The sequence below is a fragment of the Zea mays genome, chromosome 4 (genome assembly GCF_902167145.1).
Source record: "Zea mays cultivar B73 chromosome 4, Zm-B73-REFERENCE-NAM-5.0, whole genome shotgun sequence".
Lineage (NCBI taxonomy): Eukaryota > Viridiplantae > Streptophyta > Magnoliopsida > Poales > Poaceae > Zea > Zea mays.
This window is the reverse complement of record NC_050099.1, coordinates 30,626,468-30,651,631: the sequence shown is the minus strand read 5'-3', so window position 1 is coordinate 30,651,631 and position 25,164 is coordinate 30,626,468. Positions and strand designations below refer to the sequence as shown.

Sequence of the window (25,164 nt, the reverse complement as noted above, 5' to 3'; positions counted from 1 at the left end):
TTTGAACACATTTGAATACATTTGTATGAGCCCTCTATCTCTCTCCCTCTCTCTCTATCTCTCTCCCTCTCTCTACATTTGAATACATTTGAACACATTTGAATACATTTGTATGAGCCCTCTATCTCTCTCCCTCTCTCTCTATCTCTCTCCCTCTCTCTACATTTGAATACATTTGAACACATTTGAATACATTTGTATGAACCCTCTATCTCTCTCCTCTCCCTCTATCTCTCTCCCTCTCTCTATCTCTCTCCTCTCCCTCCTCTCTCTCTCTCACCCTCCTCTCCCTCCCTCTATCTCTCTCCCTCTCTCTTCCTCTCTCTTCCTCCCTCTCGGCGGCGGGCGGCGCGTGCGCCCTCCTCTCTCCTCCCTCTCCCTCTCCCTCCTCTCTCTTCCCTCTCCCTCTCCTTCATCTCTCTTCCTCCCTCTCGGCGGCGGCGCGTGCCCTAGGGTTTACTAAAACGCGGCGGCGGCGGCGGCGGCCCGGCGCGGTAGTAGACGGCGGCGGTACAGATTAGGGGAAAGAGAAAAAACCTGGAGACGGCGGTGCGGGGGCGGGAATGGCGGCGTGGGGACGGGCGCGGGGACGATCGCCGGCGAAAACCCTCGGGGTCGAAATCCAGCAGCCTGACGGCGTCGTCTTCAAGTGAAAGGGCGCCAGGGACTTGTAAAATTTTCGGCTCCCGCGCGCCACCTTTATATAGGCGCCATTTCTACTGGCGGTTGACAACGAGAACCGCCAGTAGAAATGGCTTCCACAGACTGTAGAAGCCATTTCTACTGGCGGTTGACAACGAGAACCGCCAGTAGAAACCATTTCTACTGGCGGTTGTCATAGAGAACCGCCAGTAGAAATGGCTTCTACAGTCTGTGGAAACCATTTCTACTGGCGGTTCTCTATGACAACCGCCAGTAGAAATTGTTTTTTATTATTATTTAACATAGTTTTTTATATATTGTTTTACTTCACTTTTTATATATTATATTAAGTATACTTTTATATATTGTTTAGTATACTTTTACCTCTCTCCATCCCCTCTCTCTCCCCTCTCCCTCTCTCTCTCCTCTCCCTCTCCATCCTCTCTCTCCATCCCCTCTCTCTCCCCTCTCCCTCTCCATCCTCTCCTCTCTTTCCATCCTCTCTCTCCTCTCCACTCTCTCTTCCCTCTCCCTCTCCATCCTCTATCTCCTCTCCACTCTCTCTCCCCTCTCCCTCTCCATCCTCTCTCTCCATCCCCTCTCTCTCTCCTCTCTCTCCATCCTATCTCTCTCCTCTCTCTCCATCCTCTCTCTCCTCTCCCTCTCCTCTCTCTCCTCTCTCTCTCCCTCTCCTCTCTCTCTATAAAGTCAATAGAAAGTCATGTAAAATTGTAAATGGTAGCCACGAAAATTGAATGAAGACAATTACATGCTTCGGTTTGTCGCTAACAACAATAATCAATTACATGACAAGTTCCTAACAATAATCAATTACATGACAAGTATATAATCTAGGAAGCTATTGTTCTGCCTTGTCCATCGTGGCGTACCCAGGGCAACGAATTGCGTGGGATGCTTCGCTCAACGTTCCTTATCTTGGTTGGATGGTCTATGAAAAGAGACATGTCGTTGAACTGGTTAAAGTTCTCTAAATCAGATACACCATCAACTCCTATAGCTTGTTGTTTTCCAGGAAAAACTACATGCTTCGGTTTGTCGGTGCTTTTCTTCTCATTGTTAGAAATGATCTGTTCAGCATAGAAGACCTGTGCAGCACGATTAGCAAGGATCCATGGGTCATCTTTGTAACCTACCTTACTTAGATCAAGAACTCTGACCCCATAGTTGTCTACCGTGACATGTTTGTCTTCAACCCATTGACATCGGAAAACCGAGATCTGAAATGTACCATAGTCTAGTTCCCATATGTCCTCAATAAAGCCAAAATATGTAATAATCTCACCAGTTTCATCATCTATGGCCTTGCATCGAACACCACTGTTTTGTGACATGCTCTTTTTGTCCTTGGACTTGGTACAAAATGTGAATCCACTAATGTCATAGGTTTGCCATGTTGTGACCTGGCGTGATGGTCCAGATGCCAAGCCCTTGATGGTTTGTTCTTCTATTGTTTCTCCACGTGGAATGTCCTTCACCATTAGCCATGTGTTGAATCGCTGCTTATGTTGCTTCATTACCCAATCATCCGTATGCCCAGGATTTTGCTCGCGAAGCTCATTGATGTGTTGTTGGATAAATGGCTCCATTATCGTTAGCTGATGTAGGATGCTCTGATGTGCCTCAAGTACTATATCGTAATCCGGTGGGATGAAAGATTTCCGTCCCATCCTCCCGCTTCCATACAGTCTACCCTCGTGTCGTGACGGAGGCAGACCTATTGCAACCTGGTCTTTTAGGATACTATTGCAGAATGGACCTCCGGACTCAATGGCCTCTTCGGTACAGTACCACTCTATCATGGATGCCTCAGGACGAGCACGGGTTGATACATAGCCATTCAGTATTGACATGAAACGCTCATACGTCCACATTTCATGCAAGTACATAGGACCCAATGCCTCTATTTGTGGCACCAAGTGCACCACAAGGTGCACCATAATATCAAAGAACGATGGAGGGAAACACATCTCAAACTGTGATATTGTCTCCACTGCGAATTCCTGAAGAGATGCCAACTCATCACGACCAATTACCTTTTGTGAAATCCTGTTGAAAAAGTAGCACAACCGTGTGATTGCCATCTTTAAAAACAAAGGATTTATAGCCCAGATGGCAATAGGTAGGAATGTAGTCAGCATAACATGGCAATCATGTGAGTTGTAGTTGGTGATTGTCAGGTCTTTCATTGACACAATACTCCGTATGCTAGAGCAGAATCCGGATGGGACTTTCAAATTCTTGAGCCAAACACACATCGCATGTTTCTCATCTACATTGAGATTGTAGCTTGCTGCTGGGAGATGGTACTTCCCATTTTCTTGAAGAACGGGATGTAGTTCCTTTTTTATGCCTAAATCTACCAAGTCCATGCGTGAATTGAGCCCTTCTTTTGTTTTGCCCTTTATGTCTAGCAAGGTGCCCATTATGCTTTCAAACACGTTCTTCTGAACGTGCATACCATCGATCGCATGCCGCACATCTAACTCTTTCCAGTAAGGCAAGTACTCGAAGAAAATAGACTTCTTCTTGAATATAGCCCCCGAAGCTGGTTTGACATCCTTCCTTGTTTTTCCGTCTTTTGTCTTCTTCCCGAAAACAAACTTGATATTCCTGACTATTTCAAAAACTCTATGACCTCTATTGTTACCCGATGGAGCAGTAGAATGTAGTTCACCATTATTGTCGAAGTACTTATCCATCTTTCGCATGCGGTACCTGTGTCCTTCCAATAAAAAGCGTCTGTGCCTCATGTAAACTATCTTCCTAGATGCAGCAAGGGATACGTAAGCAGTTCCATCAATGCATACTGTGCAACCAACCTTTCCCTTAAACTGGCCTGATAATGTGAAGAGAGCAGGGTAATCGTTGATCGTAACAAAAAGAATTGCTCTCAGCGTGAATGAACCTTTACGATACTCATCCAACATTTGAACACCTGTTTCCCACAATATTTTCATATCCTCCATTAAGGGCTCCAAAAATACATCCATGTCAACTCCAGGTTGTGTAGGTCCAGAAATAAGGATGGTTAGCAAAATGTACTTCCGTTTCTGCATCAACCATGGAGGAAGGTTGTATATGGTGAGGATCACCGGCCATGTGCTATGCTTGCTGCTCCTCTCAGCAAATGGGTTCATTCCATCAGTACTCAGTGCGAACCTAACATTTCTCGGTTCATCGACAAAGTCTCGGTGGTTGTCATTGAAATCTTGCCACTGCTTCCCATCGGCTGGATGTCGAAGCTTCCCATCGTTTTTGTGCTCATCAGAAGCATGCCAGCTCATAAGTCTGGCATCCTCAGGATTAGCGAACAAACACCTCAATCGATCGACGACGGGGAGGTACCACATCACCAAAGCAGGAATCTTTTTGAGCGCATAATAGTCTACTTCTTTTTCTTTGCTCGTGGATTTTGAAGTCTTTTTTTGGGCTTTCTTTCGCTTCTTCCCTTTAGACACGGATGCAACACACTCTTCGTCCTCTCGATAGTCTTTATTCGTCTTGTACCTACTTGCACCGCACTTTGGGCAGCTCTCCAAGTCTTTATAATCATCACCTCGATAAAGGATACAGTGATTTCTACACGCGTGGATCTTCTCCACACCCATAGTGAGCGGACTGATTAGTTTCTTTGCATAGTACGTGTTAGCAGGCACATTGTTCTCCTTTGGAAGCATGTCTGCGATAATACTCAAGAACGCATCGAAGCCAGCATCAGACACACCATATTTAGCTTTTAACATCAACAGCTTTAGCACAGACCGGAGCGTCGTGAACTCTTTGGTACAACCCTTAGACTCGTCGTACAAAGGCTCTTCTGCTGCCTTCTTCAGGGACTCCATACCTTTCATTAAGAACATCGATTGATCTGTATGACGACGCAACATTGCCTCTAGCAACTCTGCATCTTCCTCATCCATAACACTTGGCAGAACATGAGGTCTATCATGTTCATTTCCTCGAGCGTAACCATGATCAGTAACATTTTGCACTACATGTTCGCTCTGTGGAAGAGGTTGGTGTGTCTCGTGAACGAACTGAAATCTGTCGTCGATGTTCTCAGGGTTTCCAGTCGTATAAGGCGAAGAGCTACCCTCTCCATGCTTTGTCCAAATTGTGTAATCCTTCATAAATCCTCGGCATACCAGATGAGATATGATTTGTTCTGTGTCATTAAATACAGCAGCATTTTTGCAGTCCATGCATGGACAATATATGTGTTTTGTCTTTGTTCTCCAAGCATGGTTCGTAGCGACATCAATAAACCTATGGACCTCGGATATGTATGATGGATCTAGCCTTGATAAGTTATACATCCAGGATGTCCTCTCCATCACCACCTGTTGGGAAGGATGAAGGGGTGAAACCCTATATCCAAAATGTGGCTAAATTTAAGGAAAATGAACAAAAATTGGCAAGAGGAACATAAAACTAAACTTTCCTAGCCATACTCTTCTCTTTAACACATGGTGAAGGCCTAGTTCCAAAATTGAGCAAAGATGAACAATAATTGGCAATTAAAACATAATTAAACCAACTTTCATAGCAACTAATAAAAACAATCTTAATTACCAAACCTATCTTCTTCTCTCTCCACACAACACATGAACCATTCATTAAACAACTTAATATGTCATGGATAAACTGATTTGAGAACTAAACATGAAAAAGGAGAGAGGATAGACAAAATCTAACCATATTAAACAACTTTATTTGAGCGAATAGAGCAAAAATGTGGCTAAAATGTGGCTAAAATTGAGAGAGGATACACTCTCTCTCCAATGGTGAAACCCTAGATCCAAAATGTGGCTAAAATTGAGCAAAAATGAATAAAAATTGACATTAGCAACACAAACCAACCTTTCTTAGCAATCTTCTTCCAAAAAATGAAGATCAAAACCTCTCCCCATGTATTTTGTGAATTCTGGACCTCCAAAATCGCCTCCAATGGAAGTTGGCTGCGAGCATACAGTTCACTGTCGAGGGAAGAGGGGCATTTATAACAGACACTTCACTGGCGGTTGTCTTTAAAAACCGCCAGTGAAAATTGATTTCCACTGGCGGTTGTCTTTAAAAACCGCCAGTGGAAATAGGATGTTTCCACTGGCGGTTATCTTAAGATAACCGCCAGTGGAAATCAATTTTCACTGGCGGTTTGTGTAACACAACCGCCAGTGGAAACATCCTATTTCCACTGGCGGTTGTGTTAAGATAACCGCCAGTGGAAATAGGTTTCCACTGGCGGTTTTTAAAGCCGGGCCCACCTGTTTCTTTCACTGACGTTTGCTCTCAACGGCTCCTAGCTGCCTTAGGGCTATAAAAGGGACCCCTAGGCGCATGGAGGAGCACACCAAGCATTCTCTAAGCATTCCTAAGCACCAAGACTTCGATTCCGCACATTTGATTCTTTGCGATAGCAATTAGAGCTCCATTTGAGTTGTGAACTCGCTGAGTTGTGTTGTGAGCTCTTGTTGCGACTTGTGTGCGTGTTGTCGCTCTGATTTCGTGTCTTGTGTGCGTTGCTCATCCCTTCCTTACTCCGTGCTTCTTTGTGAACATCAAAGTGTAAGGGCGAGAGGCTCCAAGTTGTGGAGATTCCTCGCAAGCGGGATATAGTAAAGTGAAAGCAAAACACCATGGTATTCAAGTGGGTCTTTGGACCGCTTGAAAGGGGTTGATTGCAACCCTCGTCCGTTGGGACGCCACAACGTGGAGTAGGCAAGTGTTGGACTTGGCCGAACCACGGGATAAACCACTGTGCCATCTCTGTGTTGATCTCTTTGTGGTTATCGTGTTGTGCAAGTTCTCCTCTCTAGCCACTTGGCTTAATTGTGCTAACTCCTAATCAATTTTTGTGGATTAAGTTTCAAGTTTTTACAGGATCACCTATTCACCCCCCCTCTAGGTGCTCTCAGTTTCGGCAAAACACGTCTTTGATTACAATTTACAATAACTAAAAAATCTCTATTATGGTCCTATATACATTACTCATGTTTTATCCATTTCAATAATCATATTCTTAACATATTTTTCACACAAGGAGATTTTAGAAAAAATAAGGGATATAAGCAATAAAATGATTTATTTTCTTTTATCATGAGCCCCGACTAATAGTGATTTGTTACTTTTACCCGCATCACTAGTCTCATATGGTAGTGAAGTGTTTTAATTTGGTGTCTCTTTAACTTTGTGTTATTTTGGCATAGTGCCTTTAACTACTGTAATTGGACTGTTAGATTTCTCACGAGTTTGTAGTTTTGTGTTGCATTTGTAAAGTAAATATAACTAATCTTATATTGTCGAATTGTGGATGTGACCTAATATGTTACTTGACTTCTGTTACTGTATGCATGTAGTGGAAGATTCATTCCCATAGTCCAAAGAAACATACCCGATCAAGCGACCATCCCAAACCCTAGGCGTTTGCATGCCCGTGCTACTTCACATCCGCCTGTCGCTCGCATCGACGTGCCCCATGCCACATCCGGCCTGCCCGCTGCACCGCACACTGGGCGCTGGCCACCAGCTCTGCCACAGGCCATAGCTGCCACGATACCGCTGAAATTCTTAGACCTTCTTTGATTTGGTCTCTCCTTATTGGTGGTACTACCGCATTTTGTGATAGTTGCTCTTGAGAATTGGTATTTAATTCAAGGTCCAGTAGTGGGTTGAATTATAATGGATGGAATTTCAAGTGTGGTCTAATTATGTCATTCGCTCTTATAAAATACATTTCAAGGAGTGGTTCGAAAGCTACGGAGCAACAAGACAGTTCTAGATTGCTTACTATATGAACTGTACACAATTGTAGAGATGTATTACCATATGTATCATTCCAATAAAATGGGAAATGATAGACTGTTGTATACCTTACATTCGCTTTTTGATTAAGGACACTGTGGTGGAGCCACAACAGGGACACAATTGCAATTATAGTACATAAATACTGAACATTTATTTTATTATCAGTCGCAACCTAGAAAAAGGTTAACACATAGAGTAGTATGTAAAATACAAGTACATTTCTTTATTCTCATATGTTGAACTCAGACTTGATTTTTTCAGTAGTGGTTGTTCTCCTAGAACTGAGCTTGAAGCCAATCAATTGTCCCCTTTTGCACTTGAAAGGCCTTAGCTAGGACATCATCCGAGATAGGTGGCTTTGATCCAAAGACTGCATTGGCAATAGTAATAGCTCCAGGGTTCTGGCTACTTAGAGCAGCGAGCGCGACTGCTGGCTTGTCATGTACTGGGTTGAACTGGAAGTGGATTAGTCCTTGGGGGAATACAAACACATCGCCCTTGTTGAGAACCTTGGCAAATAGCCTGTTGCTTCTATCAGCTTGGTTGGAGGTGACAAATCCGACGTAGAGTGTCCCCTCAAGCACAGTGAGGATCTCAGTGGCACGTGGGTGTGTGTGTGGAGGATTCTGACCTAATGGTGCGTAGTCAATGCGAGCCAACGAGATCCCCAACGTGTTGAGTCCAGGCAGCTGCATGACATTGATTAGAGTAACGTTGGATCCCACCTTGCTTTTGGTGGTGTCCCTTGGCTGGTCAAGTTTTGCAGCCTTGAAGAAGTCGTCAGCGTTCACAGCCATAGGGTCCTTGCAAACAAATCCATTCACCTTCACTGGATGCATGCATAGACGAAGACAAACAGTTAGATGGAGAACAGGTTAATAGGACATGCATATATATACCCCGAAATGCTTATTGTATGTAGATGTGTGTTTGAACAAATGATCCTTATTTAATCAGGTATATATTATAAGAACACTGCTTGAGTCAAAAGGAGAGCACTCATACCCGGAGAGTCTTTATCGGCAACACAGAAGTCTTGGAGCGGGCTAGGATCAGAGGCAATGGCCTGAGAAGTGATCAATGCTAGAAAAGCAATGAGAAGGAAGGTCGAGGCAGCCATTTTGGTTCTGCACTCCTTTTTTGTGTTTGTAATATCTGAATTTAGCTACGGAGCTTCTTAGCTTTTTGTTTTGCTTGTGTGTATGTTGTTGATGCTTTGGGCATGGAGATGGTGAGGTTATATAGCCTGCCACAGCGCATGTGGCGACGTGTACATATCAGTGGCTGAATAAGTCTTTGGTTGAACATATCAGCCGACCTGAAGAAATAGTCTCTAGCAGCCCGGACCTGCTGATGACACAATACAGGTTATCTTATTTCAGTGTTTAAACCATGCATACGTGTTGAAGATTTCTAGTAATCACATAGTACGTGAACCAAATTTTAAAATGTCTAGTAATCAGGCGACTTGAAGTAGTCTCCAGCATCTAGAACCTGCCCAGCATCTTAATTGAACGTTTAAACCTACCATACTTTTCGTGTACTCTGTCCTTTCAATTTTGTTGAAGACCGTGTTGCCGTTGCTGGACTGTGATAGTTGGCTAAACAAGAAAAAATGTTTATTGAACCATCTAGGGTCTATTTGCTTAAGATTAGTGGTCCGAATTGAAGAACTAATTTTAAACAGAAAAGTTTGACAATGTGTAGTAAGTTAGACAGCGAAACAAACATGTCTCTAATCTTGTGCTCACCAACATATATTGAAAGAGTCACCCCTCCCCCCCCCCACCCAGCCCAAAAAAAGAAGTCAACAGCGAGAAATTAAAGCACACCACCTTCGTATATACTACCTCCGTTCTCGAATATTTGTTGCTTGCTAGTTAATTTTTAAACTAAACCGCGGCAATTAAAAAAGTACGTAGAGAGTAATATCTTTAATTACTTTTTGCACCTCATATAGCGTCGTAACTATATCCAACAATCTGCGTATCATCATCCATGACCAATTGACGAGTCAGATTAGATTATTTTTCCTAGTGTTTACTTTTTGACCATTTTTTTGCTTTTGTGAATTGGGGAATAAATACATCTTTCAGTTCCACAACAAACCAACCGAAACAATTAACGATGGCAACGGAAAATTTCTTGTTGGAGAATAGCTCTCTATCCCGTTTCCGTGACAATTTTTTTCTCAATAGGGGATATCTTTTTTACCCATCCTCATTCCCCACAGGATAAATCCCCCACAGGGTACTCGTCCCTGATTAAATTATAATTAGGACATACGTTCTTTGTTATTAATACAAAACACTTTTACTTAGACACATTATCTGATGTAAGAAATTGTTATGCATACATCAAAATGAACATATTTGTATAATAAGTGATCTCTTAATATGGTAATTATTTATTTTTATTATTAACGGTTAGATGACATCATTGCCATGTGCAAGTTTAACGCTCCCAAGGGAAACCGGGATGTGAAATAATTCCCTGGCCATCTCTATCCCTGTTTACTCGTCGGGGAGAATTATTCCCCATTTACATTCCCGTGGGGGAAAAACTTCTCATCCTCTAATGAAGGAATTCTCCTCGGAAAATCACGAATCAACGCTCCATTGCCATTTTTAGTAACAACACACCTCGTTGTTTGTAAATTAAAGACCATTTTTCTAGTAGTGATGATATGACATATATAAAAATATTAAGTTGCTTATGCATAATTTTATTATCTTTTCACCATGTTCCTTTACACACCCTCGGCAAACCTAGATTGTCCATAAATAGCATATAGTCAGTTGTCATAAAACTGTCCAAATAGAAATGATTCTAAAACAATATATCTCACATGTGAGGCACATATGAAGTATGCCGATCGAAACGATTGACATACAATTTATGAACCTATCGATATTTTATATGCTTTTAAAAATTAAATTATTTGATAATACCGTATTATATTTAAACACAAAAAATTGCTAGTAGATAAATGTAAAATCTAATTATAAAAAACTAACCAACAAATATTATATTGTAACTAGGTTGACCAAACTAATATTAAATTAACCATGCAATGATCAATACTTATGAGCTTAATAAATTCAAATTGCGTGCGTGGGTGGCCGACAAAAATTAAACTCACTTTTCTAGACACATACGAGAACGATGGTGGACACTGCTCGAGATAGAGAAGTCGGTGTTGGTGCAAACGGGTGCGAGGTGTCATAGAGCAACGACGCGAGCATGGGGAGCTAGATGTGTGGAGAGTAGAGTCGTGAGAAAGGAAGAACGAAATGCCGCTATGAAATAGCTCCAAATCACTTAGTTTTCATCGGACTCTATTGGACAGCTGGTGAAAAATTATTAATTTCTATTGACCTGCGTCTCATATCCGAATTTCCTTCGTCTATAATTAGCTATAGTAACAACTGAACGTGGCCATCTAAATAATATAAAAGGCCACTACCGGAATTCTGCTTTTTGCCGAGTGCCAATTGTTTTGCCGAGTGTTTTTTCCGAGTGCCAAGCAAAAAACTCTCGGTAAAAGAAAACACTCGGCAAAGAAGCTCTTTGCCGAGTGTTTTTTAACACTCGACAAAGACAATTTAAAAATCACATTTTAAAGCAGTAAATTAATTCATATGAAAAGGTTTTCAACTACAAATTTGTATAACTCATTATGATGTATAATTTATATTTTGAACATTTCTTCAGATGACAAAAATAAAAGTAAATTTGTTCAAGAAAAACAATATGGACCTAGCAGCAATCTAAATTTTTAATATGACAATTGAAAGAAGCTATCAAGTGCTTGATCTATTAAAATGTGTACGACAAATGTTGGTTTGGTGTGGAGCTGACAGACAAGACAAACAAGCATTGGTGACTATTTCTATATTTTTGTGAGTTGACTCTTTCTATGTACATTTTTTAGATAATGGGAATTGAAAGTTCCCGGCCTTTGTCACAAAGAGACTATAACCGAATATGACAGACTCATATAGGAATATCACTATATGAGAACTCAGAGAAAAGCAAAACATAGTGCGGCGAAACGAGACTAAAGACAAAGTCTAAATGCGGATCCCCATCCATGATGTCTAAAAATCTGCATCATCAACTCCTCCAATCTACGCCATCCTTGATTATTAGTTCTTGATCATCCTGTCTAAGTTGTAGTTGAGTCCAGAAGTGGAGCCAATGCGTAGCCCCAAAAACCACCTGCAAAGAAGATTTTATTGGAGCAATATCAAACACTGCATCATTCCTGCTCAACCAGATTGCCCAACATATAGCCGAAGCTGCTAGAATAAAGTGACTTCTCATTCTATTATCTAGACCAGTTAACCAAGAACCAAAGATATGTCTGATATTGTTTGGTGGCGAACACCATATATGATTCGAACTAAACACCAAATAAATTTAGCAAGTTGGTTGTGGAAAAAAGATGATCAATTGTCTCATTCTGGGTACAAAAAGAACATTTTGCATTTCCCTTCCAATTACGCTTGAGTAAATTATCTTTGGTAAGTACAACACCACTATATAAATACCACTTGAAGATTTTAATCTTCAAAGGAATCTTAGCCTTCCAAATTTCTTTGTGCCACGCCACATTGACATTAGTTATTAGCACCTTGTACATCGAATGAACACTAAAGGATCCATCCGTCGACAAGTCCCAATGGAACGTGTCACTCGCTATGTTTAATCGAACATGAACAAGATGAGCCACTAAATCCATCCATTGTTCGCGTAGCTGCCCCACTAGACCCCGACGAAAAGAAATATTCAGCGGAATGGTTTGGAAGATATTAGCAACCACCACATTTTTTTGTCGAACCAATGCATATAGTTGCGGGTATATTTCTTTTAGAATGCCTATCCTCAACCATTTGTCCTCCCAAAACCTAATATGTGTGCCAATGTTAAGTTGAAAGGATCCAAAGTTTAGGAAGTTATCTCTAACTTTTAGAAGCCCCTTCCAGAAATGCGAATCAGAGGGTCTACGTTGAGCTTGTGATGTATGTTGTTGCAAGTATTTCCTCTACAACATGGTTTGCCATAAACCCTCCTCATTCAGAAGTTTAAACAACCATTTGCTTAAGAGGCATTTGTTTTGTGTATCAATGTTTTTCACCCCTAAACCCCCACCTCCCTTGGTTGACAGATGATACTCCACTTGGTTAGTCTATACGTTTTCTTATTATCCTCCCCTTGCCAAAAAAACCCGCGATCTGTAATAGTCCATTTTTTCCAAAACACCTCTTGGGATCTCAAAAAAAGACATCATAAACATCGCAAGGCTTGTAAGGGTAGAGTTAATAAGAACTAGCCTTCCACCCACGAACATGTATTTCCCTTTCCAGCTGGATAATTTCTTTTCAAATTCGTTCTCGGTTATCTTCCAATCTGCCACACTTAGTTTTCTATAATGCATTGGTAAACCTAAGTATCTAAACGGGTAATCCCCTTTTCTACAACCAAAGAGCTGTGCGTATTGATGTTCTTGAGTTTTTGGTTCTCCAAAGCAATAAACCTCACTTTTGTGGAAATTAATTTTGAGCCCTGATAACTGCTCAAAAGCACATAAAAGCATTTTTGTATTCACTGCTTTCTCGAAATCGTGAACCCTAAACAGAATGGTGTCATCCGCATATTGGAGAATCGACAAGCCACCATCCACCAAATGTGGCACCAAGCCGGATAATTGACCCACTTGTTTCGCTCTATTGGTTAATAAGCCAACATGTCAACTACAATATTAAACAAGAGAGGAGATAAGGGATCACCTTGTCGTAGCCCCTTTTTCGTTTGAAAAACTGTCCCAACTGATCATTTGTTTTGATTGCCACATGACCACCCCTAATGAAAGCATTAATCCAAGAGCACCGTTTATCTAAGAAACCTTTCATCCGCAAAGTTTATTGAACAAAACTCCACCTCATTTTATCATAAGCCTTCTCAAAGTCTATCTTGAGAATTACACCATTTTGCTTCTTTCGATGCAGTTCATGAATAGTCTCATGTAAGACTACCACTCCCTCCATGATGTTCGGAATAAAAGCGGTATGTGTAGCAAAGCATAATTAGGTAGTCCAATGAAATATTTTTCTTGTTTACGCAACTATCACAATCCAACAACATCAACGTTGTGTGCTAGAAGCAAAGAGACCAATTAAGCATAACGTTGAATTTATATTACTGGTATGCCATGTATAAAAATATCAAACCACTATATAATTATATAAGAGTTTTTTATAGAAGTGTTGACGGTGGAAAATGGAAGCCCACTGCCACTAGAAATGGAATTTGAAAGTCTAGATTTTCAACTCTTCGAAGACAAAACATATATTTAGGTCTGTAAATGGTCTTAAATAAAAAGTTGTTACCTATAAAGTTTTAGATTTTGTTGGGCTTTACAAATTTGATATAAAGCTTGTCACTTAATGACTATATTTGAAAATCTATGAATTTTTTTTGGTCCTCGACCATTCTAGCTAGCACCTTTTGAGTAGAAATCTTCTCTTTTTCAAGAACGGTTGGCATAAGAATCCACCCATGAAATGTGATCTTTAAGGACAATTCTTTTATGATAATCATTCCTGATAATAGTGGAATTTTAGGAGTGGTGTAATTATGTCAATCGTTCTAGAGATGGCTTATAATATGAACGGTAGGCAGTTGTAGAGAAGGCTTAATATATGAACCATCTCAATAAAATGGGAAACGAGAGAGTGCCATATACAATACATGCACTTTCGATTAAGGAGATGGTGGTAGAACCACAGTTGGGACACAATTACAATTATAGTACATAAATACAATCCATTTATTTTATTATCAGCTGAAAGTCTAGAAAAAACAAATACATAGAGTAGTATGTAAAATGTAAATAAACATTATATTCCCATACAATGAACCGTAACTTGATTTATTTTTTCAGTTGTGGTTGTTCTCCCAAAACTGAGCTTGAAGCCAATCAATTGTCCCCTTTTGCACTTGAAAGGCCTTAGCTAGTACATCATTTGAGATAGGTGGCTTTGATCCAAAGACTGCATTGGCAATAGTAATAGCTCCAGGGTTCTGGCTACTTAGAGCAGCGAGCGCGACTGCTGGCTTGTCAGGGACCGGGTTGAACTGGAAGTGGATTAGTCCTTGGGGGAATACAAACACATCGCCCTTGTTGAGAACCTTAGCAAATAGCTTGTTGCTTTTGTCAGCTTGGTTGGAGGTGACAAATCCGACGTAGAGTGTCCCCTCAAGCACGGTGAGGATCTCCGTGGCACGTGGGTGCGTGTGTGGAGGATTCTGTCCTAAGGGCGCATAGTCAATACGAGCCAACGAGATGCCCAACGTGTTGAGTCCAGGTAGCTGCAAGACATTGATCAAAGTAACGTTGGATCCCACCTTACTGGTGGTGTCCCTTGGCTGGTCAAGTTTTGCAGCCTTGAAGAAGTCGTCAGCGTTCACAGCCATGGGATCCTTGCAAACAAATCCATTCACCTTCACTGTATGCATAGACGAAGGCAAGCAATTAGATGGAGAATAGGCCATTGTGCCATGCATACCTAGAAATGCTTATTGTATGTAGATGTGATTTGAACAAATTAAATGAACCTTATTTAATCAGGTATTTATTATAAGAACACAACATAAGTCAAGACGAGAGCACGCATACCCGGAGAGTCTTTGTCGGCAACACAGAAGTCTTGGAGCGGGCTAGGATCAGAAGCAATGGCATGAGAAGTGACCAATGCTAGAAAAGCAACAAGAAGGAAGTAGGTCGAGGCAGCCATTTGGTTTTGCACTCGCGTTTGTGTTTGTGCTCTCTGAATATTCAGCTACCTAGCTTCTTATTAGCTTGTTGTGTTTGTGTCTATGGTTGTTGATGCTTTGGGCATGGGGACGGTGAGGTTTATATAGCCTGCCAGAGCGCATGTGGTGACGTGTACGTATCAGTAGCTGAATAAGTCTTTGGTTGAACCTATCAGCCGACCTGAAGAAATAGTCTCTAGCAGCCTGAACCTGCTGATGACGACACAGTACAGTTATCTTATTTCAGCGGTTTAAATCTACGATGCCTTTTGTGTGTTCTTTCTTTTCTTTTTGTGTGTTTGAGTGGCTAGGTTCCAGCGAACTGCGTATTGAAGATTTCTAGTAATCACTTAGTGATCCAAATTTTAAAATTTGTTTAATAAAATGCAAAATAATGGAGGATTAGTCGATGGATACATAAAAAACGGACGATTGGACATCCATTTCTACCCCCATCTCGCACATGAGAAGACAAATTTGTTGCTGTTGCTGGACTGTGATAATGGTTCATTGAACGATCTATTCTTGTACGTACTCACATAATATCTTTAATTACTGTTTGCACCTCATATATATTCAACAATCTCCGTTTCGTCATCCGTGATCACTTGACGAGTCATATATATCAGATTAATGTTTGCAATGTTTACTAGCTTGTTCACCATTTTCTTTTTTTGCTTTTGCAAATTGTGGAATATATACGTCTTTTAGTTTCACACCAAACCAACTGTAACAACCACTACCATAATAGTGTTCTTTGCGGAGTGCCTAGAGCACTCGTCAAAGCCTCGATGGCACATGTCAAACGCTTTATCGAGTGTAATACTCGGCAAACAGGGCTCGGTGAACAGTTTATCGGCAACACACTAGTACACAGAAACTCTATAGTGGCGGTTCTAAACCTATTTACACTGGCGTTTTTCAGTACCGCGGGGTCAGTGGAAATCAGCATTTCCACTATACAGCCACTTTGTCGAGTACTTTATATCGAGCAATCGGCAAAAAAATGCGTCGTGACAGCGAGTGATCGATATGGCCGTGCTCAGCAGAGCGTGTATATGACTGTGCAAAGCACTGCTTCGTATCGTAGATCGAATGTACAGTTTACATAGTGCAGTTTGAAAATAAGGTGAGATAGAGGTGATATAGGAAGCTGCTAGCGATAGCCTGAAGGGCGGATAGTAAAATATATATATCTAGCAAAAAAGATCGACAAGGGAAAAACTGCTCTGTATTTTATATGATGCTAAGCCATCCTTCCTTCACGTTTTAGTGTAAAGCTACGTATTAAGAAGCAATCAAGTGCTTGATCTAGTAAAACTTGTACGACACATGTTCGTTTGGTGTGGAGCTAACAGAAATATATTCCACAAGACGAAGAAGCGTTACTGACTATTTCTATAATTTTTGTGAGTTGACTCTTTCTATGTAAGTATGGTAGCATAAAACTTAATTAGGTTGTGCAATGAACCATCACAAACACTGTAATAGTCATATTATTCGTCATTAAAAAACAAATCAACAAAAGAAAGAATACAATTACTTATATGTTGTGCTAGAAGCAAAGAGAGACCAACTAAGGAGCACGTTGAAAGAGACCAACTAAGAAGCAAACAGACTAACTATTCTTGTGCTCACTAATCACCAACGTATATAGAAAGAGTCAACTGCCCCCCGCCCCTCCCCCTCCCCCCTAAAAGAAGAGCCAGATAAGTCAATAAAGCGAAAGTGCACCACCATACCGTCGTATAATCTCTACTACTTATTAAGGCCGCAAGGAGTAGGATGCTCCAAACCGTTCTACCGTTACACCAACTCAGTCGTCTGTGGTACCGTTATGCAATAAAAGTCATCCGATTCACCCACCATCTGAACGATCCCGAGCGCCGAATCCGTGCCTGATCCCGCCGTCCCAGCCCCGCAAACAACGGGACCCGATCTCGCGCCCCGATCCACCCGCCAGGCTGTAACCCTAGCCTCGATCCCCCAGCAACCCTAGCCATGATCCCCCTTGAACCCTAGCCCCCATACCGCCACCTCCGTCGAAGGCGCCCCGACCCGATTTCGACGTCGCCAACGATGCACTGGCCTAGGTGTCAATTAATGCAGCCTGCCCCAAACGCCCCTTGCCCCAAGGCTTGCCGGAACAGATGGTCGGATGCCGCAACCCGCCACCACGCTGCAAACAAACTCCGGCCATGCTGCGCATGGTCGCCAACGACCCTCCATGCATGTCGTGCCAGCGCCGCCCCGTCCACCACGCTGTCCAACCTATAATAATGTTCGTAGGTCAGCCCCTCCGGCACCAAGCTTATGTTGCACAGCCTCACATGGCTCTGACACACCTTCCCCATTGCTGCCTTTTAGCTTAAACCGGTGGCCGAGAGGGACCACAAGGAGGGGTAGGAGGCCGCCTTGTCACTTCTACAATGAGTGACATCACTTCATATGTTATTAATGTAAAACATTGTCACTTCTACACATTGTCAGATGTAATAAATCATTACGTGTACATTAAAATAAACACATTTGTACAATGAGTGATCTCTTGATAAAAGTAATTATTTATTTTTATCATTAACTAGTACATGAAAACGTTGTCACGTGTAAGTTTAACGCGTCCCGCGGGGAACGGGGATGGAGAATACTTCTCCATTCCCATCCCCATTTACCCGTCGGGGAAGAATTTTTCTCCGTTTACATCCCCGTGGGGGAAGAAACTTCCCCATCCCCTTCCCCTAATAGAAGAATTCCCCACAGGGAATCAAGGATTGGGTCCCCGTTGCCATCTCTAAGCCCAACATAATAGGAAGCCACGTAGCGTAGCTCTCCCACGTAGTACCACCTCACTAGCTGAATGTGATCAATCGACCGGTAACTGAGAACCGCCAGTGGAAACGATTTCTACTAGCGGTCGAGCTACGAAAACCACCAGTAAAAATCGATTTTTAGTGGCAGTCGAGGTAATAAAACCGCTAGTGAAAATTGCTGCGTTTTAAAATTTTATTGAATATTTATGTTCCGTCGCAACGCAACAACGTTGATCCTCCACCTCCTGTTCTAATGGCAATGGCAATAATAGCGTTCTCCCCCGTAGACGGTTCCCATGCCGATCAACCACTATGCTACTGTGGTAGAACCACGTCCAGTTTAATATAATCTAATCTCTATTTACTTGTCGACATCGACATAGAGAAAACTATGGCTTTTCTTTTGAGTTGTGCACCGGGCAGGCTCCTTCAACTCACCAGGCAGGTTCGTCCTTCAACCACTATGCTACTGTTTCTCAGCCGAACCAACATGTGACAGCATTTTTGCTTGTTCGTCTTGTGGAATATAATATGTGTCAGTTCCACCAAACCAACATGTGTCGTACACGTTTTACTAGCTAGATCAAGCAAGCACTTGACTTCTTCTTAGTACGTAGCTTTAGAGTAATGGCGGGCACCAACTCCTTGACCTCCAGCATGACAGGGTCCTATGTCCCTGTAGTAGAACTGTTCAATTTAATCTAATCTCTATTGTACTTGTCAACGTCGAGACAAATAAAATTATGTATCTAGAAATGCAGAAAAAGTTATATAATAAAACTATAAAGAATTGTAAAAAATTGTAAAGAATTGTTCAAGAGGGAGATACTATGCTCAACTGTTATATAACAAAACACTCCGTTAGTCTATAGACACAAACATTGTAACCTCTCTCTCTCGATCCCACATATAACCTATAGTTACTCATTCTTTGATATAAAAAATAATGTAGGAACTCCCACTATAATAACTTACAATAAAAAACATCGAGGCAAATAAAATTATGTATCTAGAAATGCAGAAACAATTATATAATAAAACTGTAAAGAATTGTTCAAGAGGGAGATACTATGCTCAACTGTTCGTAGGGACTCCCAAACATTGTAACCTCTCTCTCTCTCGATCCCACATATAACCTATAGATACTCATTCTTTGATACAAAAAATAATGTAGGGACTCCCACTACAATAACTTACAATAAAAAACGTCGAGGCAAATAAAATTGTGCTTTTCTTTCGACTCCGAGCCTCATTCTTTCGTCATGGTTAGCAATGGCAGATAAATTTTTATTACCTATCGTGCACAACATGAAACAAAGAAACATCTGACTGTGCTTGCTTATTTCCGTGGTCTCAAGGACACCAGTCGTAAGTAATACTAATGTCCAACGGTTTCCTTGGGCCGTCGGACATAACATAATATCTGACGGCTTGTCTTCGTCATACATCTCTATCTCTATCTCTAAAACGCTGCAGGAGGGGGTTCGAACCCACACCATAATGGAAAAAGGGCGGGAGACACTTGTTGAAGCTATCTAACCAGTAGAACATCATGCTCGGGTATTTTTAATATTGAATATAAATTGTACATATATATATATATGATTTTTTGTAAGATAAAAAAATAATTGTGTCGGATCGGGCCAGCACTACGGGCCCAAGCACGGCACGACGCTCGTGCGGGACTGGCCCAGGCAATATTAAATGGGTCGTGCCCCGGGCCAAGCCACCAGACACGACCCATTTGGCCATCTATACCTCCACACGGTAATGATGGTCTTCGCCTCAGTTGTCGCGACCTCGTTCGCCATCCAACTTCTTTTCTCTCTCCCCTCATGCCTCCGTCTCTGTGCCACCCCATTCTCGGCAGAGGGCGTGAGAGCAGCCGCCTCCTCCCCGTATTCGTCCGACACCAGCCCCGACACCGACCCGCGCATTGGATATTGCACGTCCACAAAGACGTTTCACAGCATGTGCGCACCATCGTTTTTACCGTCCTCGGACGTCCCGTTCATCTTCCCGACCTTCACCCTGTTCTTCCTCCCCAACCTGTTGCCCCCGCCCACGGTCGCAACCACGAGCCCACCGACGCTCGTCGACACGAGTATGGGCGAGTCGGTCTTGCTCCTAGCCTTTCTTCGTGCGTACCTCCGAGGAGGACACGGTGGCGTCTACCACGCTTAGGTTATCTTGGCTATGAGGAGTCCAGGTCTGAGATATTGGACAACCAAGGCCCATGGCGCGATAGCAGTCGGCATATGCTACGAAGTTGGTGGTGTTGTTGTGTTGCTTTGGCGGGTCTAGGGCTGGGGAGGCACTCGCATTCTCTCGCCCTTCTCGGGCTGGCGCCTAGTGCGGATGCCTCTCGGTTTGGAGCCGCTCCCCTAGGCTTTTTTCTCCACTTATGTGCTCTCTCCCTATATGTATCTAGCGATATACTACCTATGTTGCCTCTAGATGCCTAGGTCTTTGTCGTGTCCTTCTCCGGCAATGAATAGGTATGCCTGCCTCTTCCCTTCCCTTCCAGCTCTACGAAACCTTAGAAGTGGGGGAGGCGAGGGATGTGAGTCTCTCATTTGCTGCCTGGTACCTGTTCGTTGGCTCGACATCGCCTGTCTACATGGCCTTTCCCTTACCACGGTGTCGACTCGGTATGCTTCTACCACTTCTATGTACCTATCACCCATCCTTCTGTCATTGCAAAAAATATTGTGTTGTTTCGCTGTTGTTTTGGGTGTTAAGTTTTTGTTGTGCTAATGACTGAACATAATTTGGGTGTGTTAATACTTTATTTACTGTTTGCACGTGGTTTGTATTTTTCTTATGATGGTTCATGGATCCTGCAAAATATGTGTTAGGATTTGGAGATCCATGAGGGAACTATCACAGGGTGCTTGTCCATTGTGTTCTTAGCTCTTGCATGCATTATGTTGTCTCTGAGACCACATTGGCGCAATGGACTCCATGGTGTTTGAGGTTGCTAAATTGGATGGAGTAGCAATGATTTGTCACCCTAGCAATAAAATGAAAGGTTATTTGTTGATTTCGAACGTTAGTAATTGTTATGAAGTACCATAATTTGTATGGAGCGCATCCAATTTTTATTGATGACTGACTTTAGTAACCAATCCATATTTTGATCTATCTTTTTTATAAGTTTGAGTTCATGTGACTTATTTTAGAAACTTGAGCTCACAAACTTTCTCTTATTTGGTCTCTGTATGGTGGAATTATGTCATTCTATAATCTATATTCGTTCAATCGGTCGTTGTGAAATCTCTTCTAATCACTCTCTTCATTGGCCGTGTTGTACCAAGACATATTGTATGGAGTAAACAACAACATCAGTTAGTTAAATAAAAAATATTATGTGGAGAGCGGAGACAATCAATAAAAGATCTTGAAATCTTTTTGGTGGATAGTTTACGTGGGTATTGTTGTGAGCCGCCGCAACGCACGTGCAACCGACTAGTAATCCTTATGTCCCATAGCTGCCAGACACGTCGTTGTACATACGTCGATTTAAGGAAACAACGCCCGACCACGTCGTTTCACTTTCTCTCCCCACGCGTGGCCGCCTGCTCTCTCTCACGTCGTATGCTGCATCCGCTTGACCTGTCGTTGTCGCCCCGCGATCGCCTACGACCCGTGCCCTCTCTCGGCCCATCCCCGGCTTCGTGCCCTGCCAAAGTTGTTCGTCGTCGTCGCCCTTATCGCCATGTAGAAGCCACGCCCGCACTCGTTCGTCGATGCCACGTCCGCTGGAGCTGAAGTTGTCGCCGCCCGTAGCGCCATCCGTCGGGGCGCTGCCACCCACCATACGCCTCTCGAAGCTCCATCGAAGCCACCGTCGCCCGTAGCGCCATCCGCCAGGGCACGACCACCCACCACACGCCTCCCGAAGCTCCGCCAACCTCTCTCAGCGTCACCTCGTCCATCGCACGCCTTCCAGAGTGCCTCCCCACCTTCCACAACATCGCACTGCCTCCCGAAGTAAGACCATTTGCTTTATAATTACATGCATTGATTGATTATTTGTTTGTATGAAATATGTGTGTTGTATATATTTGACGACCCTAGTGGTGATTGTGTAGTTTATATAGATTGTTTTAGTTCATTTAGTGTGCTTAAATAACTTAAATATGTAATTTCTAATGGTAATTATTAAACCTTTGGAAATAAGGTCATTTAACATTATTTTCACCCAAAACAATGTTATGTAGTATAAAACATTGTATTGGTGTTTTATTAGTTGAATTATATAATATCGATCGATGGATGTAGCGTAAATGTGTGTATCATAGAGTTAACAAATGGAACCGAATCTGCGCATCACCCATTTTGGTCCAACACACCTCACATGGGATGCATATGACGTATGTTGGGGAAGGATTGTCCCTTTATTGGACAGCCTCAGAGTGACCGATAGAGCTCATATTTATAAAAAGACATGTGCCCGTGCGTAATTTCAGAAGAACCCCTTTGTTCTCTGTTGCAGCATTTTCAGGCATGTAAATGGAGAACATCCGGGTTGTTCTGCCAAAATTTAGCTCGAGCTCATGCCTTGTCATAAATATGAGCTTTTTTGGTCACTCCTGGTTGAATTTAGGACTTATCCTTTCCTATAGATGTAGGGGAGTGATTTCTTCGTAATAACCGACTATTCGTGTATTACTAAACTAAGTTAATGTTTCATATCTAGTATGATAGAGTAACATTTATTTTATTATCAGCCACAACCTAGAAAAAGGTTAACACATAGAGTAGTATGTAAAATACAAGTACATTTCTTTATTCTCATATGTTGAACTCAGAATTGATTTTTTCAGTAGTGGTTGTTCTCCCAGAACTGAGCTTGAAGCCAATCAATTGTCCCCTTTTGCACCTGAAAGGCCTTAGCTAGGACATCATCCGAGATAGGTGGCTTTGATCCAAAGACTGCATTGGCAATAGTAATAGCTCCAGGGTTCTGGCTACTTAGAGCAGCGAGCGCGACTGCTGGCTTGTCATGTACTGGATTGAACTGGAAGTGGATTAGTCCTTGGGGGAATACAAACACATCGCCCTTGTTGAGAACCTTGGCAAATAGCTTGTTGCTTCTGTCAGCTTGGTTGGAGGTGACAAATCTGACGTAGAGTGTCCCTTCAAGCACGGTGAGGATCTCAGTGGCACGTGGGTGTGTGTGTGGAGGATTCTGACCTAATGGTGCGTAGTCAATGCGAGCCAACGAGATCCCCAACGTGTTGAGTCCAGGCAGCTGCATGACATTGATCAGAGTAACGTTGGATCCCACCTTGCTTTTGGTGGTGTCCCTTGGCTGATCAAGTTTTGCAGCCTTGAAGAAGTCGTCAGCGTTCACAGCCATAGGATCCTTGCAAACAAATCCATTCACCTTCACTGGATGCATGCGTAGACAAAGACAAACAGTTAGATGGAGAACAGGTTAATAGGACATGCATATATACCCCGAAATGCTTATTGTATGTAGATGTGTGTTTGAACAAATGATCCTTATTTAATCAGGTATATATTATAAGAACACTGCTTGAGTCAAAAGGAGAGCACTCATACCTGGAGAGTCTTTATCGGCAACACAGAAGTCTTGGAGCGGGCTAGGATCAGAGGCAATGGCCTGAGAAGTGATCAATGCTAGAAAAGCAACGAGAAGGAAGGTCGAGGCAGCCATTTTGGTTCTGCACTCCCTTTTTGTGTTTGTAATATCTGAATTTAGCTACGGAGCTTAGCTTTTTGTTTTGCTTGTGTGTATGTTGTTGATGCTTTGGGCATGGAGATGGTGAGGTTATATAGCCTGCCACAGCGCATGTGGCGACGTGTACGTATCAGTGGCTGAATAAGTCTTTTGTTGAACATATCAGCAGACCTTTAGAAATAGTCTCTAGCAGCCCGAACCTGCTGATGACACAATATAGTTATCTTATTTCTAGTAATCACATAGTAGGTGATCCGAATTTTAAATGTCTAGTAATCAGCCGACTTGAAGTAGTCTCCAGCATCTAGCTAGAACCTGTCCATGAAACAATACAGTTATATTAATTAAACGTTTAAACCTACCATGCTTTTCGTGTACTCTGTCCTTTCAATTTTTTTGAAGACCGTGTTGCTGTTGCTGGACTGTGATAGTTGCGTAAACAAGAAAAATGGTTTATTGAACGATCTAATCTTGTGCTCACCAACGTATATAGAAAGAGTCACCCCCTCCCCACCCACCCACCCCAAAAAAAGAAGTCAACAATGAGAAATTAAAGTGTACCACCGCCGTATATACTACCTCATATAGCGTCGTAACTATATCCAACAATCTCCGTATCGTCATCCATGACCAATTGACGAGTCATATTAGATTATTTTTTCCAGTGTTTACTTGTTCATCATGTTTTGTTTTGCTTTTGCGAATTGGGGAATAAATACATCTTTCAGTCAATGGCGGACCTAAGTTTTTTATATAGGGTGCACTACACCAAAATAATCAATTTCCGAGAGGCCAATAACTTCCTACGGGGTTTTTTCAAAACCGTAGGAAATTAATAATTTCCGAGAGGCTACTGGGGCCTCTCGGAAGTTACGTTAACTTCCGACGGCTGGCACAGCGCCTCTCGGAAGTTACGTTAACTTCCGACGGCTAGCACAACGCCTGTCGGAAGTTGCGTTAACTTCTGAGGGCCTCTCGGAAGTACGTTAACTTCCGACGGCCTGCACAGTGCCGCTCGGAAGTTGCGTACTGAGGCCGTTGACCGGTCACTGTAGGGTTAACTTCCGACGGCCTGCACAGTGCCCTCTCGGAAGTTATGTTTTTAGGAAACGGTGCGCGCGCCCGTCTCTGTTCCGTCTTCCATTTTGCAGCCGCCGCCGCTACTCTGCTCGCCGCTCGCCATTCCGCCGCTCGCTGCTCCACCGCTCGCCGTCGCGTGTGCCCCCCGGCCTGCTGCTCGCCGGTCCGCCACGCCACTCGCCGGCTGCTCGCCCGCCCATCCCGCTCGCCACCGCCGCCCCGGCCCGTGCGCCCGCCTGCTGCTCGGTCGCCCCGCCACCGTCGGCTGCTCTGGCGCCC

At 42.7% G+C, this 25,164-nt stretch overlaps 3 protein-coding genes across 5 annotated transcripts; all 3 read right to left on the bottom strand.

Moving 5' to 3' along the window:
- Positions 1-7,482: 7,482 nt before the first annotated feature.
- On the bottom strand, positions 7,483-15,364 carry LOC103653024 (putative germin-like protein 12-4). 3 transcript variants are annotated; one of them, XM_008680001.3, is made up of 3 exons: positions 15,149-15,357; positions 14,419-14,978; positions 7,483-7,733 (listed from the first exon to the last, which is right to left on the bottom strand). In XM_008680001.3, exons 1-3 carry the CDS (start codon positions 15,264-15,266, stop codon positions 7,725-7,727), a joined length of 687 nt encoding a protein of 228 aa, XP_008678223.2. In that variant the 5' UTR covers positions 15,267-15,357; the 3' UTR covers positions 7,483-7,724. The 3 variants fall into 3 exon arrangements, with proteins under 3 accessions (XP_008678223.2, XP_020408088.1, XP_035823107.1); XM_020552499.2 differs by having other exon boundaries at positions 7,483-7,742; positions 14,428-14,978; XM_035967214.1 differs by lacking the exon at positions 7,483-7,733 and having other exon boundaries at positions 14,213-14,978; positions 15,149-15,364.
- On the bottom strand, positions 7,483-23,871 carry LOC103653023 (putative germin-like protein 12-4). The gene is made up of 3 exons (XM_008680000.3): positions 23,667-23,871; positions 22,836-23,492; positions 7,483-7,639 (listed from the first exon to the last, which is right to left on the bottom strand). The coding sequence occupies exons 1-2, from the start codon at positions 23,779-23,781 to the stop codon at positions 22,921-22,923; spliced, it is 687 nt and encodes a 228-aa protein (XP_008678222.1). The 5' UTR covers positions 23,782-23,871; the 3' UTR covers positions 7,483-7,639; positions 22,836-22,920.
- LOC103653025 (putative germin-like protein 12-4) lies at positions 7,494-8,684 on the bottom strand. The gene is made up of 2 exons (XM_008680002.3): positions 8,473-8,684; positions 7,494-8,296 (listed from the first exon to the last, which is right to left on the bottom strand). The coding sequence occupies exons 1-2, from the start codon at positions 8,585-8,587 to the stop codon at positions 7,743-7,745; spliced, it is 669 nt and encodes a 222-aa protein (XP_008678224.1). The 5' UTR covers positions 8,588-8,684; the 3' UTR covers positions 7,494-7,742.
- Positions 23,872-25,164: the final 1,293 nt, after the last annotated feature.

Bases quoted from the DNA above. Each gene is read 5' to 3' on its own strand.
- LOC103653023 (XM_008680000.3), bottom strand. From the start codon at position 23,781: ATGGCTGCCTCGACCTTCCTTCTCGTTGCTTTTCTAGCATTGATCACT. The intron at 23,493-23,666 runs GTATGAGTGCTC...GCATGCATCCAG, and splicing joins TGCCGATAAAGACTCTCCAG to TGAAGGTGAATGGATTTGTT.
- LOC103653024 (XM_035967214.1), bottom strand. From the start codon at position 15,266: ATGGCTGCCTCGACCTACTTCCTTCTTGTTGCTTTTCTAGCATTGGTC. The intron at 14,979-15,148 runs GTATGCGTGCTC...CTATGCATACAG, and splicing joins TGCCGACAAAGACTCTCCGG to TGAAGGTGAATGGATTTGTT.
- LOC103653025 (XM_008680002.3), bottom strand. From the start codon at position 8,587: ATGGCTGCCTCGACCTTCCTTCTCATTGCTTTTCTAGCATTGATCACT. The intron at 8,297-8,472 runs GTATGAGTGCTC...GCATGCATCCAG, and splicing joins TGCCGATAAAGACTCTCCGG to TGAAGGTGAATGGATTTGTT.